The sequence below is a fragment of the Protopterus annectens genome, chromosome 8.part0 (assembly GCF_019279795.1).
Source record: "Protopterus annectens isolate FY-2018-M chromosome 8.part0, PAN1.0, whole genome shotgun sequence".
Classification (NCBI taxonomy): Eukaryota; Metazoa; Chordata; order Ceratodontiformes; family Protopteridae; genus Protopterus; species Protopterus annectens.
In genome coordinates, this window is record NC_056741.1 from 1268843670 (window position 1) to 1268868968 (window position 25299).

The window sequence follows — 25299 nt, forward strand, 5'->3', positions numbered from 1 at the left end:
AGCAATGAGGAGAAGCTGCTGAAAGTCATCATCTTGAACTTTGGTATATTCAGGAATGTGTTAGAATAGACAGGTCCAGTATTGGTCTCCTGTCTTGTCCTTTCTGGGTACCAAGAACAGTCTTGAGTAAAATCCTTGTCCCTGCTCTTGCTCTGGTACTTGATGAATGGCCCCCATGTCCATGAGGGATGAGACTTGTTTTTGTGCCTCTGCCCATTGATTTTTTGGCAGATCTGGCCAGCCGTTTGCCTTTGGCAGGGTATGGAAATGGAACTTGTACCCTTGTGACACGATATTTAGGACCCACTTGTCCTGGGTTATAATGTGCCAATTTTGAGAAAAAGGTGCTAATTTTCCCCCTAAGGGAGCTGCCAAAAGATAAGTGCTTGGTGCAGGCAGGGGGAAGTCATTGGGACTGTTTCCTGTATGGTTGTGATTGGTCTTCTCCAACTTTGGAGATAGAAGCACCCCGTTGCTTTGACGTGTAGGAACCTTGCACCTGGGATCTGCCTCTAGGGTGTCTGGATCTGCCCCTTTGAGGTATGTCTGACACAGGAAAGGACCAATTCTTTGAAGGCCAGTAACTGCTAAACCTAGGTGGCTGTACGTGTAAAACATCTTTGACAGTTTGCATAGATTTAGCTTTGTCCTCCATTTTCTTTAACACTTCCTCTGCCTTAACACCAAACAAAGTATCATGCTGTAAAGGTGCATCTAATAATTTAACTTTGACATGATCAGGAAGATTTTGTTCCTTTAACCAAGCATGCCTCCTAATTAGAGAACCCGTAACTGCAGCCCTGCAGGAGGCCTTCAAAGAATCAAAACCACATTGCAAAGTATGCTTTCCAACTTGTTCAGCTGTATGTAATACATCCTGCATTTCCCTGTTTTCTGCACATTCAGAGTTTAATAACATTTTCTGTTTAAGCAATGCCATGATGTTGCTGATATTTAAGCATATGAAACTGACAGTTTAAGGCCCTTATAGCCAAGGTAACAGATGTGTAAACCTTGAGACTAGATTCCGAAAACACATCATCTACAATATCTAACACAGGTGGAATGGCTAGTGGCCTGTGTTGAGGAAGTAAAAAGAAATCCCTGAGCCTCTTTTTAGATTCTGAAAAATCTTGGCTCTCCCAGTGGAAATGCTCCCTCATGGTATGCAAGGTTTCACCAAAAGAATAGTCCTCTGGAGGAGAAGCTGAAGGTATGGATTCTTCAGCATCAGAATCCTCATAGGGGGGAAGAGAATATTCCTGATCAGAAGAGGAATCAGAAGAAATAGAAACATGATCTGAAGATTCATTGTCAGTCTCTTACCTAGGCCTCTTATCAGAAGGGGGATGGGAACCCCTGATCAAGGAAATTAAGTCTTCGGCCATTTTGAGCATCTGTTTTTTGGGCATAGACGCCTGTCCATGTGGCTCTTGAGTTTGTTTCTTTGCTTTAGAAGGTGCTTTAGTCTTTGAAGCTGAGGTTGGTTTTATGTAAAGATGTTTAGGTCTGAATACACCCTCAGAAGCCGGTGCCTGCTCAGCGGCTCCAGACCCATCTGAAGGAATAGTATCCGAGGCTCCAATACCTTGAGTTTCCAGTGGCATGGCCGACTCCACGTGGGAGTCAGTAGCGACCTGTGACTCTAAAGTAGCGGGCATCAGGGGCTGCGAAAGCGCCTCACTGAGAACCGGCGACTGGCTTAGGAGAAGCTTTGTCGTCGGTTTTGGGCCTCGGTTGTCTATCTTTTTTTTTCTTTGTGTTTTTTGTGAACTCCGGTAGTCGGATGGCTATCCGATGATATTTCTGGATAATTAAACTCGCGTCCAAAGTATTTTAAAGCAAAGTCATACCGACGCTTAATAGCACGTTGGTTAAATCTAGCACAAAACTGACAACCAACAACATTGTGATCAGGGCCTAGGCAAGGAATACAGTAAGAATGAAAGTCCTTATGAGGTATTTGCTTTCCACAAGAAATACAATTATTAACTTTTTCTGACATCGGTCTGGAGCAAGAAAAAAGTTTCCCCAACTGGGTACTTAGCTTTATTGAAGACTTGGGATCTGAAACTTGAAAAAGTACAGTTTTGTACCTACCATAAATGTAGATGTTCGAGTGTACACTGCTGCAGTCATCACACTTGGGTTATCCTGCCATCAGGCGGTCTCGCAGTTGGCCAGTTCCAAAGTCTTGGTCCGGCGTCAGTTGCTGTCGCTTCTTCCCTGACATCAGTGTGCCAGGGGTATATAAGAGGCATCCGATGCCATTTTCTTCAGTTTTTCTTGCCCCAGATGTCAGGTGCCCCCAAGTAGGTAGGCAATACATATTGCTAATAAAACATATAAAAGGAATACCTTCAGTTACAAGCAAATACACCACAAAGGTTGTACAGGATAGAAAGGTATAGAAAAGTTCAGCTAGGTCAGAGGGGATGGAGGGAGGGTAACCTGGACTGCAGCAGTGTGAACACTCGAACATCTACATTTATGGTAGGTACAAAACTGTACTATGTTCATCGTGTTACACTGCTGCAGTCATTACACTTGGGTTGAATCCCAAAGCTGGGGATGGGCAGTGGAATCAAACAGGGTTTGGAGAAGCTAGTAGGCCCTGCAGAATTGCAGTGGCAAAGCCAGCTCTGGTTTTAGAGTATAGAGGTAAGTGACAGTGCTTGGTGAAGGTGTGCACTGAACTCCAAGTTGCAGTCTCCAAAATATCCTTGGTTGGTACCCCTCTGAGGAAGGCTGTTGATGTTGCTGTAGCCCTGGTGGAATGGGGTATAATGTTACCAGGTACAGGTTTCCCATGGTGTGTGTAGCAGAAATGATACAATGTCCTATCCATTTTGAAATGGTCTGTTTTGAGATAGCCTTTCCTTGTGATCCTGCAGCATAGAATACAAAGAGCTGGTCAGATTTTCTGAAAGCCTTTATCCAAGTAGTAATGTAATTGCCTGTGAATGTCCAAAGAGTGTAGGAGCCTTTCCCCTTTGTTCTGGGGGTTTGGATAGAAGGTGGGTAAATGAATGGTTTGGTTTAGGGCCACACTGGATACCACCTTTGGCATAAAGGAAGGGTTAATTCGTAAAGCGACTCTGTCTTGATGAAAAATGATGAAAGGCTCCATTGCCATTAGGGCCTGTAGTTCTGAAACTCTTCGTGCTGAAGTTATTGCTAGCAGCAGGGCAGTTTTCCATGATAGAAACTGTAAATCAGCTGCAAAAGCTGATTCAAAGGGAGGTAGTGTAAGTTTTTCCAAAACAAAGTTGAGATCCCAAGTTGGTGTTGGTGCTCTATGGGGCGGTCTTATGTTCTTAGCCCCTCTGAGGTACTGTCTTAGTAATGGATGTGAAAATATAGGAGGATTCATGTTGTATTGGGCTGAAATAGCTGAAGCGTGGATCTTAATAGATGAAAAGGAAAGTCCTTTGTGCAACATCTCAGTTAAATATTGTAGAATCTGAGGAATATTTGGGACAAGGGGATTTTGGCCTTTAGCCTGGTTCCAGGCGCAGAATCTTTTCCATTTGTCTGAATAGGCTTTCCTGGTGCTGGGCCTCCTAACCTCCAGAATGACATCCATAACAGCTTTAGAAAGAAGTGTTGACTGGTTGTTTAGGTAATTTGCCATGCAGCCAGATTTAAAGTCTTGGCTGTGTAGAATCTGATTGTTTTGCTGAGTGAGCAGGTGAGGAATTTGAGGTAAAGTCCATGGTGGGCCTTGAGCCATGTTCCTTAGTATTGGATACCAGTGTTGGCATGGCCAGTCTGGAGCAATGAGTATCATTTGTGGCCTCTCTAATCTGGCTTTCAGCAGCACCTTTACCAGAAGAGGCAGTGGAGGAAAGGCATACACTGTTAATGTTTTCCAACTGAATGAGAGAGTGTCCACTTTCCAAGCTACTGTGTGGTATGTCCTTGTGAAAAATTTCTGTAGTTGGTAGCTTTTGGGGGAGGCAAACAGATCTATTTCTGGGCTCCCCCATTTTTGAGTTATTATTATGAATACTTATGGATCTAGTTTCCACTCGTGAGGATCTATGATGTTTCTGCTTGGATCGTCTGCCAATGTGTTTTTCTTTCCTGGCAGGAATTGTGCTTGTAGTTGAACTTGGTAGGTCAGTGCTGTATTCCACAAGGTCATTGCTTGCCTGCATAGGGGGTAGGAATGTGTTCCCCCTTGCTTGTTTATGTACCACATCACTGTGGTGTTGTCCGTCTTTATTAGGAGTTGTCCTGGATGTAGGAGGTCCTTGAAAGCTTTAGAGCATTTTGTACAGCTAGCATCTCTTTTTGATTGATATGTAGATGCCTTTGATCTGCAGACCATTTGCCCTGAATACACTATCCTGCCATGTGTGCTCCCAAGGCATAATCCGATGCATCTGTTGTTATAGTTTGCCTGGCTGTGGGTAAGGTGAAAGGCTGACCCTTGTTGAGGTGACATGCCTGAGCCCACCATAGAAACTCCTGTTGAAGGCAGGGAATGAATGGTATTATTGTTTCCAAGCTGTGGCTGTGCTGAGTCCATATGCTTTTCAGGTACCACTGTAATTTCCTCATATGCAGTTTTGCATATGGTATTAGTAGTATGCAAGATGCCATGAATCCCAAGGCCTGCAGAATTTTTGTTGCAGGGAGTTGGGTCTTTGTTGCCATAATTTTGAAGTATTGAGTCAGTTGTCCTTGCTTGTCTGGCATGAGATAAGCCATCTGGACCGTTGTATTTAAGTTGGCACCCAGGAATATTATGTCTTGTGAGGGCACTAGTTTTGACTTATTTTCGTTTACTGTGTACCCTAGGCAACTTAATAGGTTTTTGACAAACGCCAGATGCTTTAAAAGAATGTCCTTGCTTTCTGTTTGAATAAGGCAGTCGTCCAGGTATGGATATATTTGAATTTCTCTTTGTCTGCAGTATGCAATTACTGGTGCCAGGCATTTTGTGAAGATCCTGGGCACAGTAGCTAAAAGGGCAGTGCAGAGAATTGGTAATGGGTTGAACCTGCTATAAATCGGAGGTATCTTCTGCAATTTTGTCTGATAGGGACATGCAGGTATGCCTCCTTGAGGTCCAACGTTACTAGCCAAGCCTTCTTGCCCAGCATGGGAAGAAGTTGCTGTGGTGTTAGCATCTTGAATTTGGGTATGTCCAGATATGTGTTTAGAATTGAGAGGTCCAGAATGGGTCTCCAGGCTTTGTCCTTTAGGGGAACTAGAACGAGTCTTGAGTAAAATCCTTGTCATTGCTCCTGTGTAGGAACCTGTTGAATGGCTCTCATGTCCATGAGAGCTGTAATTTATTTTTGAGCCTCTGCCCATTGATTTGGTGGCAGGTTTGGCATTCCTTTTATCCTTGGTAAAGTGTGAAAGTGGAATCTGTATCCTTGAGATACAATATTTAGGACCCATTTGTCTTTTGTGATGATGTGCCAGTTGTCTGCAAAAAGTGCTAGTTTTCCTCCCAAGGGAGCTGCCAAGAGGGATTTGCTTGGCAGTCTGAGGGGTAAGTCATTGTGTTTGTCTTCTGATAGTTTGAGACCTGTCTTATCCTCCTTTCTGGGTTGTGGCACCCCATTGTCGGGGCTTGTAAGAGCCTTGTGACTGACCTCTGCCTCTTGAGCATCTGTATTTGCCCCTCTGTAGTCTGTCAGAAGCTGGAAAGGACCAGTTTTTGGTTGGCCAATTTCTGCTGAAACGAGGGGGGTTGAACCTGTAAAAAATCATCGACCGTCTGCATAGATTTTGCCTTATCCTCCATTTTCTTTAAAACTTCTTCTGCTTTTACACCAAATAAAACATCCTGCTGTAAAGGTGCAGCCAATAACTTTACTTTAACATGATCAGGTAAAGTTTGTTCTTTTAACCAAGCATGCCTACGTATGATAGACCCTGTCACTGCTGCTCTACAAGAAGCTTCCAATAAATCAAATCCACACTGCAAAGTATGTTTTCCCACTTGTTCAGCTGCATGCAACAAATCTTGCATTTCCTTGTAATCAGGCTGCTCTGTATGTGTGATCATTTTTTGTTTTAATTGAAACATCAAATATTGTTGATATTTCAGCATGTAATCACGGCAAAAAGTCCACAGGTCCTCAGGAAACACCTTTAATTCCAAAACGAGCAATCCTTCAACATAAAATGAATCAAGCGCTTTCACCCGGGTTCTCCCAGGCTTTATCAAGATAAAATACAAGTAAATCACAGTGTCTTATATACTACTGTTGTGATACATTAATTACAACCTTGTTATTCAATTGTTCAATTGAGTAATTTCAACATTTAAAGGTGCATTGTTCAAAAAACATTATTACTTAAAAAATCCAATGCCAATTCTTACTTAAATGTTTCTTTTATAATGCTTGATAAACATAAACTGCGTCGATCCTAATATAATAGTTGTATAAAATATCACATTTCTAAGACCCATATTAAATAGAAACTATAAAAAGCACTATAAAAAGCAGCCTTCAAACCAAAATATATTCTCATATAAAATGTGAATACCACTATAACTAACTGGTTGGTTACTACTATACTCTAATGAAACCAGGTACAGGTAATTTTAATATACATTGGGTTTTAAGGGGGTGATTATGTATTTAGTGAGTCAAACGTTTTTATACACAATTACATATACACAATATGTTTGGTTTCATTAGAGTATTGCAGTAACCAACCAGTTAGTTATAGTGGTATTCACATTTTATATGAGAATATATTTTGGTTTGAAGGCTGCTTTTTATAGTTTCTATTTAATATGGGTCTTAGAAATGTGATATTTTATACAACTATTATATTAGGATCAACCCAGTTTATGTTTATCAAGCATTATAAAAGAAACATTTAAGTAAGAATTGGCATTGGATTTTTTAAGTAATAATGTTTTTTGAACAATGCACCTTTAAATGTTGAAATTACTCAATTGAACAATTGAATAACAAGGTTGTAATTAATGTATCACAACAGTAGTATATAAGACACTGATTTACTTGTATTTTATCTTGATAAAGCCTGGGAGAACCCGGGCGAAAGCGCTTGATTCATTTTACGTTGAAGGATTGCTCGTTTTGGAATTAAAGGTGTTTCCTGAGAACCTGTGGACTTTTTGCCATGATTTCTGCTTTTTACCTGGTCGGTATTTGTTGTCAGATTTTGTTCTTGTTGTGAGACTGGATTTACATGGCTGAAAGTTCTGGGAACTCTGATTTTTGTGATACACCCATTATCTTGGGTAACGATCAACAATCGCCGGATGATGCCCCGGTTACCAGGGGTGAATTTAAACAAGTAATGTGCCTGCTATCGCAGCTCCCTGGCCTGTTAACCAACGAAGGTAGTGGGAGTGTGATTAGAATACCAGCTAACCAACAACAATTTTTTGTAGACAACGATCCAACTAACGTTGTGAGAGACAGCCCCACACCGGAAGTTACGGATGACGCACGACTGGTTGGATCTAATTCACGCGAACAAACTAACAGACAGCAGCTTCCGAATACGGGAACAAATTCATATATCTACAAGGATTTTAACTTCAAGCAATGGACTACAAAGCATTTTTCTTTTAATCAAGGTACTGTACAAACCTCCAAGTTTAATAATGATACAACAGAACATATGTCAAAAGACTTAAATAACAAGCTTTATGCTTACAAGACAACACAACTAGAAGTAGAATACCTCACTGAATGTATTCGGGTACAGCGCATACCGAAAGGTTTAAGGCTGAATAAATTTCCGAACAACGCTAATCATGGTTCGGTGTTGTTCAATGAGATCACAGAACTGTTTAACAAAACTGGACTGGAATTATTAACGCTAATGGTCAAAGACTATGAGAGTAAAATATCAGCATTGTTGTTGGATGTAAATACTTTAAACAATACTATTGTCAATGACCTTAATTTTAGATGCGTTAAGAAAGACTACGAAAGCATTTTTAAAGAGGTGGATGAACATTGTTTGAGGGTGGTTAATAGAAAGATTAGGAAGCTGGAACGCGATTTGTTAGACTACAGAAATGGGGTAGCTTACACTTCTAACAATAAAAGCAAGTGGGTTAACAATAAATCAAATAGTAACAACACATTCAATAGTGACGAAGATGTAAATGAAGGTATTTACACCACGCAAGCCCCCAGAAGGAGCGAAAGACTGGCTCAAAAATCTAGTATAACTTCAAACCAGGTTTTTCAGTATGCCCAGGGGAACCAAGGGAGCAGGGAATATACACCACATGGCCAGAGATGGAACAAATTCAGGAGACCATGATTGTGACACCTAACAGTGTAGATGTTTTGGTTCCGAATAGTCCTAGCATTAACAGTACCCCATGTAAAATATCCAAGCAGGAGAATTTGTCAATTTACAACTACACAGACATTGAAGTAAATGATTTATATTTCAACCTTTTTTCTAAGGGGTTGCAATTTGTTCCAACTTACCCTTTTAACACCACCAAGACGGTTTTAGATTTAAAAATGTTTACACGTCAACTAAATTTAAATATCTATTTTGAAGGCAAAAAATTCACATCTGGGCTGTTTCACAGGGCCAGCACTATAAACCCTCCTTTACACCCTGCCCTAAGAATTTTTGAGCATCTTATTGAAACAGAAATCAGGAAAATCCAGAGTAACAACAATAAAGGACACTCTAACAAGTTCCTGAAGGAATCAGAATAGTTACTGGATTTTTTGAAAAAAGAAGTGGTGAGGGTAATGAAAACTGATAAGGGTGGGGGGGATAGTGCTAATGTATAAACAAGAATATGAAGCAAACTTATACACTTCACTGCAGGATACAGAGCTATATAGTGAAGTTTGTTGGGAGGATGGCCTAATGGTTAAGGTGTTTGCCTTACAAACACAAGGTGCAGGGTTTGTTTGAGCAAAGGCTAAATTGGCTAGGCTTAATATGGCTGCTCGTCAGGTCCACTTAGTACTAACCTATGAACCTATGAAAGGAATATTGCCTATGCGAAAATTAGATATATGTTGGAGGATCACCTCATGCAAGGCTCAATTAATGAACAATTATACAACTATTTGTTGGTACAAAAGCCCTTAACACCAGTCCTATTTGGCATCCCTAAAGTACACAAAGGGCTTAACCCTTTGCAATTTAGACCCATAGTGGCGGGAGCTAAAGGAATAACGGAACCACTAGGTAAATTTGTTGACATTACAGTAAAGAATTTCGTTACATCCTTAAAATATCTTTGCAAAGACTCTTGGGAATTTTTACGGAACATCAAAAGAGAATTTGTTGCAAATACACAATATATGATCACTTTGGACATAGTGGAACTGTTCCCCAGCATCCCACATAGCAAGGGTCTTAATTGGTTCAACAAAGTACTCACTAAAGCTGCAGGGTTTAGTGCCAATATTGTAGGACTATTAGTAGAGTTCATGAGTGTGATCCTAAATAACAATTTTATTTTTTTCAACGGTGATCTCTATAGACAACAAAGAGGAGTGGCTATGGGGACTCCGTGTGCGTCTGCATACGCAAATATTGTTTTACATTATTGGGAATCAAAATACATTTTTACATCCAAGTGGGCCACATGTATCACACACTACCAGAGATACCTTGATGACATTTGTATTCTTTGGAAAGGAAATTTAAATGAATTTGAGGAGTTCATTCAGTATATTAGTTCTACTACAGACTTTTTGAGATTCACTTATACAATACATCCAGATCATTTACATTACCTGGATGTTAATTTGGTGAAGAATACAGAAAGAAACAGTTTTCAATCTAATATTTTTAGGAAGGACTCCTATTCAAACGTGTTCCTTCACTTTGATAGTGACCATCCATTATTCCAAAAAAAGGGAATAATCAAAGGACAGCTGATCAGGGCCTCTAGAATGTGTAGCGAGGATGACTCATTCAAAGAGGAAATACAATTCCTCAGGTCATTATTCCTTGAAAAGGGTTACCCTGCACCCTTATTTGATACTCTGGCTGCTGAAGTACTATCTAAAAGGATGGAGCAGTATGCCCCATTGTTGGGGGAAATTGATAAACAGTGCAGAAGGGTGCAACAGAAGGACCTAATAGAGAAAGAACATGTTTTCATTCATACTTCCAACAAGGATAGCTTTGAAGTAGAGAACATTATTGGTAGATATTGGCCAATTTTAACTATGAACGAGGACATTAATAATGTCATCCGAAGCAAACCAAAATTTGTGAGGAGAAGGAACATGAATTTGAAGGAATTACTTGAAAGGAACACAATATGTAAGGTTTATGACAAAATATCTAAATTAGGTACATTTAAATGTGGGACATGTAAACAGAGCCCTTACATGGTCAATGATAAAGGCCTTTACTTGAAATCTAGAAAGAAGAACATTAGTTCCCCAGGGCATTTTAACTGTAACACAAAGGGGGTGGTGTACCTTGGATTTTGCCAGCAGTGTTTTGGATTTTATGTTGGCAAGACTGAAAGATCCTTAAGAAAAAGAGTTTATGAGCATCTTTATGAAGTTGAAAAGAAAAAAGAATAAAATGCATTCTACAAACATTCATTAATTTGTAAGAAAATGAGTCCAAAATTTTTAGTCTTGGAATAAGTAGGACTTAACCCAAGGGGAGGCAATTGGGAAACGTCCCTTGAGTATAGGGAGTTATTGTGGCAAATTAAATTAAATGCCTCTAAACCACCAGGGCTTAATGATACCATTAGTCTGAGCAGTTTACTCAAGATTAGAAGAGCCAAGTTATAACATCATTGGCCAACATGAAAATGTCAAGACCTGTTTTCTGTACAGGTAATTTTAATATACATTGGGTTTTAAGGGGTTGATTATGTATTTAGTGAGTCAAACGTTTTTATACACAATTACATATACACAGTATGTTTGGTTTCATTAGAGTATAGTAGTAACCAACCAGTTATGGTGGTATTCACATTTTATATGAGAATATATTTTGGTTTGAAGGCTGCTTTTTATAGTGCTTTTTATAGTTTCTATTTAATATGGGTCTTAGAAATGTGATATTTTATACAACTATTATATTAGGATCGACGCAGTTTATGTTTATCAAGCATTATAAAAGAAACATTTAAGTAAGAATTGGCATTGGATTTTTTAAGTAATAATGTTTTTTGAACAATGCACCTTTAAATGTTGAAATTACTCAATTGAACAACTGAATAACAAGGTTGTAATTAATGTATCACAACAGTAGTATATAAGACACTGTGATTTACTTGTATTTTATCTTGATAAAGCGTGGGAGAACCCGGGCGAAAGCGCTTGATTCATTTTACATTGAAGGATTGCTCGTTTTGGAATTAAAGGTGTTTCCTGAGAACCTGTGGACTTTTTGCCGTGATTTCTGCTTTTTACCTGGTCGGTATTTGTTGTCAGATTTTGTTCTTGTTGTGATATTTCAGCATGTGAAACTGGCAATTTAAGGCCCTCATAGCTAGAGTAGCTGAGGTATATACTTTCTTTCCCCATCTGTCTAGTGCTCTAGAATCCCTTTCAGAGGGTACAGGATTTTTAGCAATAGAGGCCTTAACCCCTTTGGGACCCTGGGAAATGGTTTCTGGGTCAGCAACAGGGCTTTTATATAGGAATTTGTGTGCTTCAAGGACTCTGTAGTATCTGTCTGGTTTGGCTGGTGCAGGAGGTAGTGAATCTGGTTTAAGGCTAGATTCTGAATAAACATCATCCACAATGTCTAACACGGGAGGAATAGCAAGTGGTCTGTGCTGGGGTAGTAAAAGGAACTCTCGGAGCCTTTTCTTAGAATCACAGTAATCCTGGCCTTCCCAGTGGAAATGTTCCCTCATGGTATGTAAAGTTTCCCCAAAAGAGTAGTCTTCTGGGTGAAAATGCTAAAGGAATAGACTCTTCAGCATCAGAGTCTTCATAAGGGGGAAAAGAGTATTCCTGTTCCTCAGAAGAATCTCAGGAAATTGAAACCTGGTCATAGGGGGATGGGAACCCCTGATTAGGGTAATTAAGTCTTCAGCCATCTTAAGCATCTGTTTCTTAGGCATGGGGCCTTGTACTGGAGACTGCTGTACAGTCTTTTTTGCTTTTAAAGGAGTTTTCAGCTTTGCATAGGATTTAACAGTGAGCGTAGTCGGTCAGAAGACACCTTCTGCAACTGAAGGCATTTCAACTACACCGGAATCTCCTTCAGCCATGGAGTCGGAAGGGCCTAAAGATAAATGTTGTGGAGGCCTAGCAATCTCCGCTTGGGAATCGGATGCCACCTGGGGTTCTAAATCAGTGGTCGTCACCTCACTGAAAACCGGAGAACCAGCGACTGGCCTAACAGAGGCCTCGGAGTCTGGTTTGGGTCTCGGCTGCCTGTCCTTATCTTTGTGTTTTTTATGCATTCTTGTCGTTGGTTGCTCTGACAGCATGGTATAATTAAATTTCCTACCAAAACATTGTCGGGCGAAATCAAACCAACATTTAATAGTTCGTTTGTTAAACCTAGCACAAAACCAAAAACCTGTGACGTTGTGGTCTGGGCCTAGGCAAGGAATACAATAAGAATGAAAGTCCTTATGAGGTATTTGCTTCCTACAAGAAAAGAAATGCAATTGTTAACTTTTTCTGACATTGGACTGAGGCAAGAAAAGGTTCCCCAATGGGGTACTTAGCTTTATTGAAGACTTCGGTCTGAAATTCGATTTGAAAATCTCAGGAGTCGGCCGACCGGCACTTGCAAACTGCTTCTACTTCAGGCACCGCGCGGCAAGAAAGACTGAAGAAAATGGCATTAGATGCCTCTTATATACCCCTGGCGCACTGACGTCAGGGAAGAAGCGTCAGCAACCAACGCCGGACCAGGACTTTGGAACTCTGGCCGACTGCAGGACTGCCTGATGGCAGGATAACCCAAGTGTGATGACTGCAGCAGTGTAACACGATGAACATCGAAAATCTCAGGAGTCGGCTGACCTGCACTTGCGAACTGCTTCTGCTTCGGGCACCGCACGGCAAAAAAAAATAAAGAAAATGGCGTCGGCCGCATCTTTTATACTCCTGATGACCTGACGTCAGGGAAGGGGCGACAGCAGCCGATGCATGACGCAGGACTTTGGAATTCAGGCCGACTGATGGCAACCTGCTAGCAGGATTACCCAAATGTAATGACTGCAACAGTGAAACATGAAGATCATCCATATACTTCAGTGATGAATTTCCCTTACCAGTATGCTATTTATATTTGTTTTCATGTCTGTTTATGAAAATTTATGCCAGGTTTTCTTACTTTTTTCAGGTTTAGGACAGGATTCCTTACAGGTTTCCATCATGGCAACGTGTCCCATAGAGCCGTGGTAGGCCTCTCAGGCAGGTGAAATATAACCAGAGCTCAGGTCTTATATATGCTGCATCCTATTACATTATGCAGACTTGAAGTTCTCCTACAATTCCTTGCTGAGATCACTTGAGTTTGTGATCTTTCTTTTTTACCTGCTGTTACCTGCACCAGTAGTAATGTAAGCTCATGTACATCTATGTGGAGTTACTACCTGCCTGTGTCTGCTGTCAATGTCTCTGTGTAGTCACCTGAATGACTGCCATAGAACATGCTAACACTGGAGCAAGTAATCAATTTCACCCATGAAGAAGAAAACATCATTTATGACATGTCACAACACTTTGGATTTCAGGGCTTCAGGTGAATAAACAAACCCAATCGATGACATTCTTTTGGGTTGCATATAATATGAAAACAAACTTTGACTAGAATGTATATTTTTTGCCTTGTTATCTACATACTCGTCTATATGTAGTGTGTCAGTACAATGAGAAAGATAGTGATTATAATGAGCAACACACTATATTTAAACCAAGACTAAAAACAAAGCCCAGCTTCATGGCGGTGGGGGGTGCTGAGTGTGCAGACATTGTATGGGTTGATCATGTGACCTTGTTCTTACTCCACTGCAATTCGAACCTTCTCCTTTAACTTGATATTAATGAAAATCCCTGTCCCTGGCCACATGTATAGTGGTTCCCTCCCACCCTGCCCCTTGTCACATATAACTCTTGCCTTCCACCCTGCCCCTGGCACATGTATAATGCTTGCCTTCCACCCTGCCCCTGGCCACATGTATAACATTTGCATCCCACTCTCACCCTTCAAAGAGGAGTGATGATCTCACCATATGAAAGCCTGATAAAGTTGTTCTCTTCCTACAGAGGGAGGGACCATCAGTATTTATGATTACATTAGGAGTTTGCCTCTTTCTGACTCCTAAAAAGGGGGAGTGATGAAGGGACAACTGGGTTAACCGTGTTAGGTAGATGACAGTGCTAGATGGATGGGGACAAAAAAAGACACAAAATGCTAATGTCAGCACAGTTGTGGCAGATATGACAGTGAAAGTGGTATGGCACACAGATGCAGGTGTAAAAGTTTCCATTGCTGGGCATGAATGCAGGTGTAAACTTTGCCACTGCTGGAGGTTACATACCAGTGTTCTTGTCAAAGAGGCAATGGAAGTTTGTCAGTTTGCTTACGCTGCTGGGCAGAGTGTTCTTGTCAGTAAGTGTTCACATGACATCAGCTCTACACTCAGTGACACTTAAGAGTCCATCCACTTTGATTTAATGGCCCTTGCAGAGTGAGCATGGAAAAGGGAACAACCAAAAGATCTCCTCTACACCACATATGTTAATGTTTCCACATCACACTACATATGTTAATGTTTCCACATCACACTACATATGTTAATGTTTCTACATCACACTACATATGTTAATGTTTCTACATCATACTACACATGTTAATGTTTCTACATCATACTACATATATTAATGTTTCTACATCATTATTTGAAAGGACTCCTTAGACAGACAGGGGTTTCAGCAGCTGTGAGATAACCACTGTCAATTCTCATTCAGAGTTACCTGTAATACTTTCTTGGGAGAAGCTGTGAGTTTCCTACTGTCAGCTCTCCTGTACAGTTTCCTGTAATGATTTCTTCTGGGAATGACTGAGTTTTCCACTGACAATGTTCCTGCACAGTTATCTGCATTGATTCCCTTTGGGAGAGGGTGTGAGTTTCCTACTGTCAGTTCTCCTGAGCAGTTACGTGCATTGATTCTTTTTGGGACTGACTGAGTTTCCTACTGTTGATGCTTCTGCACAGTTACCTGTAATGATTCCATGTGGGGGAGGCTGTGAGTTTTCCCACTGTCAGCACTCCTGTGCAGTTACCTGCATTGATTCCCTTTGGGAGAGGTTGTGAGTTTCCTACTGTCAGGGCTCCTGTGCAGTTACCTGCATTGATTCCCTTTGGGAGAGGTTGTGAGTTTCCTACTGTCAGGGCTCCTGTGCTTTACCTGAAGTGATTCTTCCTGGCAGACACTGGCACTGTGAACTTCCTCATGGTCCATGCTCCTAGACTATTACTTTCAGTTACTCCTGCTGAGGAAGGATGGGAGTACAGTAAGCGTGAGCTGCTCTAAGACTCAGTGTTCTACAACCTTACCTGCAGAGATTCCTGCTTGGAGGAACTCAAAATGATGCAGTTATAAGTAGCATCTTTCTTACCTGCAGCAGTCTATTAAATGAATAGTTGGTTGGTCCCTAATTAAAACATGCATTTACAATCTTCTGTGTCGCTTCTCTCAGAGAAGATGTTTTATCTGAGCAACAGTTGAAAGCAGCCATTTCACTTCTCTGTATTGTATGCATGACCTGAAAACCAAAACCTCTTTATAAAAAAACACAGATGAAGGATTTACCTGGACGCAGTCTGTGTTGTATTTTCTGCATACTTCTTCTACTGACATCTTATGTTCTGTCTGGAAATAGAAGGGAACAAAACAGAAATTAGAAGTGAATGATAATGTTATGCACACTTCACAAAGTGCTTCTGATTTTCAGTCATATTAAGCTGATAAGAGCTTAGTCATAAGGGGTCATGAAATGAGGATATATTTCATAAGAAGTGAACAGCATTCAGAAATGCAGTTCTTAAACACAGAAATCGTTGAAGCTGATGTACTCTGCTGTTGGGTAAGAAACAACTATCTGCACATCAGCCAGGACTGTAGTCATCTTTTTACCCCCATCAGTTACTTTTATATGCATTAAGGCCTTCTCACATCAGGTTAGCATTCAGTAGTCCATGAAATACTTACTGTGTTTCAGTATTGTTCTGCAATCACATCTCAGCCTTTTCTCTAAGATCAAGTAGCATTTGATTCAGTTTAGACATACACTTTGAATGGGGCTTAATTTTATTCAACTGTAATCTACCAAGTCATGAGGTATTCCTCTGTTGTATTCCCATTGGAGAAATTCACAGTAAGATTCTGAAAGGGGAGGAGCTGCAGGCAATGTCACATTTTGTGCCCAGGTCACATAATGTTTTCATGCTTTAAAGAGGATTCTCAGTTTTTCACTGTCCTCTTCTTATCCACAGGACTGTAGCAATGCCAGCATAAACCATCAGCACTCCAAAGTATGCTGCTGCCACTGTACTGTTGTCCAGAAAGTGTCCTTGTTGGCTGTCATTATGTTTCAAATATTGTGCACCTGTTATACTCCATATCTGTCAGCCACTCGATTTGTTCACCATATCTGATACAATTACTGGCTACAGTATCACATCCTGTCTGGACTTTGGAACTTCTGCCCAATGTAGACTCTCTCTCTCTCATCACTGAACACATTTTAAACAAAGCACTTTTACCAAAAAAGCACTTTCGTCAAAATGTGTCAAAAAAAAAAAAAAAAAGAAAAGAAAAAAGCCTTTATGCAGGGGGGCTATGCCCCTCCACCCCCTGTACTTTAATATTCTCATTCTGAGACCGCACTACAGTAGGGAAAAGGGAACCTTCCCTTATCTGCACTGTAGTACGGCCTCCACAACAGCATACTTATGTGAAAATGCTGCTACTGCTTTTTGCGTAAGTATGTTCGGCCATGAGCAATTTGGGAAAAAGTGCGTCGGGTTTAGTACGGAACCCATATATATATATATATATATATATATATATATATATATATATATATATATATATATATATATATATATATCGGTCTACTACACATGATCAAAATTTCATATGACTGAAATTCATTTGACTGAGACCAGAACATCAAAAGTTCAAAACACTGAAAACTCATTTGACTGAAACTCATAACACTGACACATTAAAGTAAAAGGTATATGCCCTTTTCCCCATTGTAATGCGATCCAGGAGTTAGTATATATAGTTAGGGGGTAGGGGGGCCACAGCCCCCCACATATGTTCTACATTTTAAAACATACAGATGGATACTTATAACTGCAATGAATAACTCTTTGCAGAAGACAATATATACCTAAACTATGTAGGGGGCTATGCCCCCACACCCCCCAATGTATATATATACTATATATCTATATATATATATATCTATATATATATATATATATATATATATATATAAATATATATATATATATATATATATATATATATACATATAATGTGTACATATATTTTTATGTAAAAGTGTACGTATATACATGGTTTTATATATACAGACATATACATGCATATATACATATGAGTGTGTGTGATAACATATACTACATATAATATATGGGGGCCATGGCCTAAATGACAGTGTCTCAATCAAGCCCATTCTGAAAGCTAGAACACTAAGGTAGTGTTGTCGATATGTTTCATGTTATGGATTTTATGTTTTTATATATTTTATAACACAGATTAGTTTTTGATATTATGTTTTAAAATACGTATGCTTTTTTAATGTTGACTAAAGCGCAATTATGGATGAGTAGTGATTTGATGCACTGGCACTTTAACTTAATTGGGTTATTTTGAAATTCTTATTTATACTAGTGGCATTGATTTGCATAACTGTTACGTCTGATGAAGCGGCATAGACTGTGAAAGCGCTTACGTTGCTAGTTTGTGATATTTTTCATTAAATGCTTGTTGTCTTCGTCAAACAACGCTTTCAAGTGATTAATTCTACGGAGAACTGTACATATTATCGTTAACAAACGTTTTTAAGTGGCTTATTCAACGGAGAAGTGTGTTCATTGTCGCTGACTGAGTAGGTTTCTTGGGATTTATGAGAATTTATTGTTTGGGCGTACGTGGAGTTTTGTTCGAACAATATATATATATATATATATATATATATATATATGTGTGTGTGTGTGTGTGATATATATATATGTGTGTGTGTGTGTGTGTGTGTATCTGTACACATTCACACATATATCCATATCTGTGCATGCATATACATGCATTTAATATACACACACATATTTTATTTATATATATATATATATATATATATATATATATATATATATATATATATATACATATACACACACACATATATATGTGTGTGTGTGTGTGTGTGTCTACATGCATAACATTGTGTGTGGGAGGTCTGTCCCTTTAATATGTTTTTTGTTCTTTTTGAGTCAATGGCTCTGTTCAGATTAATTGAGGAGATGGGAGAGAATTTTTTGACTGAAAACCTTTCAGTATATATATGTGTTTCATTTTGCGGTGTGGAACTTACTGAGTCCTAAACTTAAACTTCTTTCATCAGAAGTGCTTTTGTGCTGCATATTTAATTCCTGTTTTGCACAGGTAACAAAAAAGCTTATTCTTATTTCTCCATACCCTGCAGCCTCAGAAGTTTTGCTTTGGCCACATTGTTTGATAAAGCCCTTTTTTTCTGTTGTATATGTCAAGACTTTTCAGTCCCTTTAGAATTAAAACAATATTAAGAAAGAAAAGTGCTAGTCATTTATATAAACAAAATTGCCACATCTAACAACACTCTTCTGTTTTTGTGATGGCATTTAGTAAACCAGAAATGAAAGAAACAACCTGCAGTATGAATCTTATCATACATTCTCATTTCTTAGTATTGCTTCTGTTTTTATTAAATGTATTTTTTCTTTTTGCCTTAGCATATCTTTTACGGATGTAATCATTGTGGTATCTACTTCTATGAAAGGATGACTGTTTTTGAAAAGCTTTAAGCAACATTATAGGGTCTTACTTGTATCCCCTGTCTTGTGAAATCTATCTTCTGTAGAAATTTGAATCATAAAGTGTTTCTGCAATAATATATATGGCTTAACTCCATTACAATGAACACTTGTATTCACAGGTAATAACTGAAGTTTTCAGCAAAGTGAAACAAAGATCCCTTATAAAAAGAAACAGGTGATGTATGAATTTTTACATGTTGTGGATATCATTCTTTTGTCAGTTTTGAATGCCTGTGGTTAACAGAATAAAACAAATTACAGAGAGCACTGTTGATAACTAGCTCAATGGACCTAAGGCATTTCATGGTGTAGTTGAAGTTAGTGTACTATGAATCCACTTCACAAGCTTGAAGTTTCAAAACTTTGAAATGGAAATGGTTGAGACCATACAATCAAAGCTCTGAAAGTTCGAAACTGTAATAAAAAAAAAATATTTTACTTTTTTACAGTCCCCCTGTGCCTCCCACACCTTCTGCTAAATAAATATACCAACTCTGAGATGCACTACAGTGAGGAAAACAGTAAATTTCCCATTTTGTGCTGTACGGCGGCGATCTTCATTCAAGCCATTCAAAGTTTCAAAACTTCGATCTTATGGTCTCGACCGTTTGCATTTGAAAGTTTTGAAATTTCGAGTTTGTGAAAGGAATCCTGCACTGGGATCTGCTTCATAAGCTCAAAGTTTCAAAACTTTGAAATGCAAATAGTCAAGACCATAAGACCAAAGTTTTGAAACTTCAAAATTGTACAAAAAAAAAAAAAAAAAAACGCAAAAACATTTTTTTTTTACATTTTTGCAGGGTGCAAGCCCCCCTGCACCCCCACACCGCATGCTAAATAAATATACCAACTCCGAGATCACAGTGCAGTGAGGAAAATGGTAAATTTCCTGTTCCATGCAGTACGGCGATCTCCATTCAAACGTTCAAAGTTTTAAAACTTCGATCTTATGATCTCAACCATTTGCAGTTCAAATTTTTGGAACTTTGAGCTGTACTACATATTATAATGTGTTTATTCCTCCCCTCCTTCCCTCTCCCACTGCCATGGTTATCGCGTGAGTGCTGTGAATTGTAAAAGTTCTCACACTGTTAAACAGATCATAAAAACATCCACAAAATACAGAGAATACCATCACTACTGCAATGTATCATGGCATATGCAAGGAACCTCCAAAGCTCGGACACTGCAGTTAATCTACATGAGATGCAAAAGGAGTTTATTCACCAGAAGCACAAGTGTTGATGACATATAGTTTATAAAAGGAACATTATCACCACCATAATATGACATGCCACAAACAAGTAGTGCAGCAAACAGCGCTGATAGTATCAGCAGGTACTACTTATAAGGACATCAGACACTCCCAGCTCCAGTGTTATTACTCTGCAGTAAATGCAAAAATCAGCTGTCAAAAGGACTGGTAATATTATCATAAGGAAAACAGGCATCATTAATACTTACAGCACTACATGACATACATAAGGAATAGTCCTCACTCATAAGGAAAACAGGCATCAGTAACACCTGATACACTGTATGATATACATAAGGAAGAGCCACCACTCATAAGGAAACCAGGTACCATTAACACCCATGGCCCTTCATGGCTTGCATAAGGAATAACTCCCCTCAAACAAAATGGGCACCACTTACACATGTGGCCCTACATGGCATGCACAAGGATTAACCTCCACTCATTCAGGAAAATGAGCACAGTAACACCTGTGGCACTACATGGCATACATAAAGAATTGCCACCGATCATAAGAAAAGTGGGCACCATTAACACCCGTTACACAATATGGCAAACATAAGGAATAACCCTCACTGATAAGAAAAATGGGCACCAGTAATAGTCCTCACCCATAAGGAAAAGAGGTATCACTAACACCTGAAACACTATATGACATACATAAGGAATAGCCCCCACTTATAAGGAAACCAGGCACCATTAACACCTGTGGCTCTACATGGTATATACAAGGAATAACACCCTCATAAGGAAAATGGGAGTCACTAACACATGTGGCCCTACATGGTATAAAAAGGAATACCCCCACTTATAAGGAAACCAGGCACCACTAACACATGTGACATGATATACAAAAGGAACAGCTACCACTCGTAAGGAAAATGGGCACCATTAGCATCTGTGGCAGCATGGCATTCATAAGGAATAGCCCCACTCAAAAGGAAAATGGGAACCATTAGCATCTGTGGCACAACACGGCATACATAAGAAATAGCCCCACTCATTAGGAAAATGGGAACCATTAGCATCTGTGGCACAACACGGCATACATAAGAAATAGCCCCACTCATTAGGAAAATGGGAACCATTAGCATCTGTGGCACAACACAGCATATATAAGAAATAGCCCCACTCATAAGGAAAATGGGAACCATTAGCATTTGTGGCACAACATGGCATACATAAGAAATAGCCCCACTCATAAGGAAAATGGGAACCATTAGCATCTGTGGCACAACACGGCATACATAAGGAACAGCCCCACTCATTAGGAAAATGGGAACCATTAGCATCTGTGGCACAACACAGTATACATAAGGAACAGCCCCACTCATTAGGAAAATGGGAACCATTAGCATCTGTGGCACAACACGGCATACATAAGGAATAGCCCCACTCATAAGGAAAATGGGCACCATTAGCATATGTGGCACAACACGGCATACATAAGGAATAGCCCCACTCATTAGGAAAATGGGAACCAATATCATCTGTGGCACAACATGGCATACATAAAAAATAGCCCCACTCATTAGGAAAATGGGAACCATTAGCATCTGTGGCACAACACGGCATATATAAGAAATAGCCCCACTCATAAGGAAAATGGGAACCATTAGCATTTGTGGCACAACACGGCATACATAAGAAATAGCCCCACTCATAAGGAAAATGGGAACCATTAGCATCTGTGGCACAACACGGCATACATAAGGAACAGCCCCACTCATTAGGAAAATGGGAACCATTAGCATCTGTGGCACAACACGGCATACATAAGGAACAGCCCCACTCATTAGGAAAATGGGAACCATTAGCATCTGTGGCACAACACGGCATACATAAGGAATAGCCCCACTCATAAGGAAAATGGGAACCATTAGCATCTGTGGCACAACACGGCATACATAAGGAATAGCCCCACTCATAAGGAAAATGGGCACCATTAGCATATGTGGCACAACACGGCATACATAAGGAATAGCCCCACTCATAAGGAAAATGGGAACCAATATCATCTGTGGCACAACACGGCATACATAAGAAATAGCCCCACTCATAAGGAAAATGGGCGGCACTAACACCTGGGGAGCTACATGACTTATGAAAAATCTGCCCACTCATTAGGAAAATCGGCACCATTGACACTTGGTTACACCACATAACAAATGTAAGGAAGAGCCCCCACTCATATGGAAATCATTCACTATTAATACCTGCTACACTACATGAAATGCATAAGGAATAGCCCCACTCATAAGGAAAATGGCACCACTAACACACGTGGCCCTACATGTTATACATAAAGAATAACCCCCATCAGTTCTAGAGATATTAGTATATACAGCATACATAAAGGATACAGTTGCTGTCAGAAGTGAGTATCTTTCAGCTATGCATTTATCCATATTAACCATAAATATATTAAGATTGCTTTAGAGTATAATATATGTGCATTTAAGGAATAAGTACATTTTGATATTGCATGGGGCATGTTTTCTGCTATTATATAGCTACCTATGGATGATAGAAAATGTTTGTACTTCTTTAACTACAAACACATTTTGGAGTCTTAAGCCATATCAAAGAAAAGCCTGGTACTGTGTATGAGCTTGACTGAGGTATTAAAAACAATGGGACTTTCAAAGCTCTGGGTATAGCTGACAAAAACAGACAGAGCTCTTTGAAAAGAAAGACCGAGTCATAAAACACAGTAAATAATTTCTTTGTTCTTGAACCACAAAACTGTACACATTTTATATCTCACTTAAAGCATATACACATATAGTGGAAGTGAAGAAATGACACTTTAGTTGACTGTGTCTTGGATCTTCAGGTCCTTTCAGTGTTTGAAATGAAAGGTAAGACAGATTCACAGAGTCACCCGGATGGGATTTTCCACATCCTATCTTTGACAGAGCAATGCTTAAAGTACCTATTATCTGTATGTTAATGTCACCTGCTTGTTTAATATGCAGTGTGTGGCACTTTCTATGAGATACAATTCAAGCTATTATGTAGTCTCTGCTCACTAGACTAATGACTTCTTAAAACTATGGCAATCTGTCTAGGCCCAGCAATTTAAAGCCACTCTACAGTCACGTTTCCAGTTGTGCCATGTTCTTTCCCTTGGTAGTGATGACTCTGGAGTTTCCGTAATAATGCATTTGTGTTGGTAGCCAAACATTTCTTTAAATGAATACTGAGCAGTGCAGCAATTGTCAGGCATGCATTAATCCCAGAGATAGTGATATGTATGTGGCAGAGGGTGAAGGGTCTCTCCACCCCCTTGGGAATATAATTGAGGGATAATGACATTTTTTAAAAGACTTGGTTTCTTGTTTTGTGTTTTTCATTGTGTGTTGCAGCACTCAGTTTTGTTTATTGAAATGGCGACTAGTTGAAGGGATGTTGATCAAATGTACCACATCCATGCGTGATACATGGGTAGTTAATGTGAATGTATGACTTTGCAATGTGTTAGTGCATGTTTGTGTATGTTGTGTTGTGCTGGAGAAATGCATACAGAATGCCTGATTACTGCACGTGTTCATATTGTTTGGATTAAGAAGTTATCTTTATTATTTTATTTTTTATTTTTTTATTTTTATTATTTATTATCTTTATTATTATTTATTATGGGAAACTTTACATTTTAGTCACAATCTTCAAGTTCCAGCTGCTACAAGAACTATCTTCCAAGTATGACATATCAAGGGCTCTCAGTTTTCCATGAAAGGAATTTAAATCTGAACATTTGTACATCTCAGCAGTTTCTCAAACAAGGTATGTAGTGTTTCATGTTACAATTACGTAATATAGTTAGAATGTTTGTTGTCTGTTATTTTTGTAGATGTAAATATGCCTGTTTTATTTAAAACATCTTTCCTTTAACTATCTGTCTTTTTTGATGTTTTTTTTTTTCTTTATTATGAAATCAAATAGTTATATTTCTCCTGTTGAATATTTAAAAAGTGTGATAGTTCTTGGCATTCAGGGAAAAAGGTAAAGGTTACAGATGCAATCCTCGCCGTGGTGTCTTCTTTTATTTTTGACTTAGTCCCCAAAAAGGAGAGAAGGATTTAAATGATGTTTGTTTCATAAAGTTTCAGTCTCAAGAGGCCAGCAGTTTTGGAGTTAAGCTGTTAGTGAGTAGTTACCTTTGCCTCTTACTATCCTATTCCCAGAGTCACACTTGAAGTGCAAACTTCTGAAGTTCTGAAGGCCAAGTGCAGAGTCTTCTTGAAATCATCTTTTGATTGTTCTTCTTGAATGAGTTGGTGATGATCCCCATATACACTTTCTGTAGTATCACATGACAATCGCACAGTGGGCAGTTTCCTCCTGCAATGTTTGTATCCCAGAGTACACACAGGGAATCTATAACTACCACCTTAGCATCAGTAAAACATAGTGTATGTGAACACATAATGAATAAAGTATAAATCATAGTAAATTAAACATCCAACATTCGTCATAACAGAACCATATAATGATGAAATATATACAAAATCTTATGTTTGTTCTTCTTTCGGCTTTTCCCAGTTAGGGGTCACCACAGCAGAACTCCAGTCCGCTAATGATTGGAAGTAAATTTTTACAGTGCCGAATTGCCAGCTTGACGCTCAACCTTCAACAAAGGCACGGCCATTCACGCATGTCTTTCGAATGCCACTCGACCATGGAGAGGACATGCTGTTAAATGATCCATTAGCACCCCATTTCCTCTCAACCTGTTAGAGCAAGAAATCTGGGCAAAGATGTAAATAGGAGGTCAAAGGCCCAAAAACAGGTGCACTTTTTAAATATCACTCTTACAAACCTAGTTAATAGAATAACATGTTTTGCATTAGCATACATTTTTTGAAGAGAATAAAGTCTAACTCAAATCTCTGTCATTTTTTTACTGTAGTCCTCAATAACATGGCAGTAATTTGCCAAAAAAAACTAAATTTTATGAAGAGAAGACTGAAAATATGAGACAGAAATCCGGACA

The 25299-nt window shown here is 39.2% G+C and overlaps 1 protein-coding gene across 2 annotated transcripts in view; it reads right to left on the minus strand.

The window, feature by feature from the left end:
• Positions 1–25299, minus strand: part of ATP1A3 (ATPase Na+/K+ transporting subunit alpha 3) — a 769164-nt gene that overhangs the window by 282666 nt on the left and 461199 nt on the right. For both annotated transcript variants that reach the window (XM_044080787.1, XM_044080788.1), the window contains exon 3: positions 15756–15815. In XM_044080787.1, coding sequence (XP_043936722.1) covers positions 15756–15815 — 60 coding nt within the window. The remainder of the gene's footprint in view (positions 1–15755; positions 15816–25299) is intronic.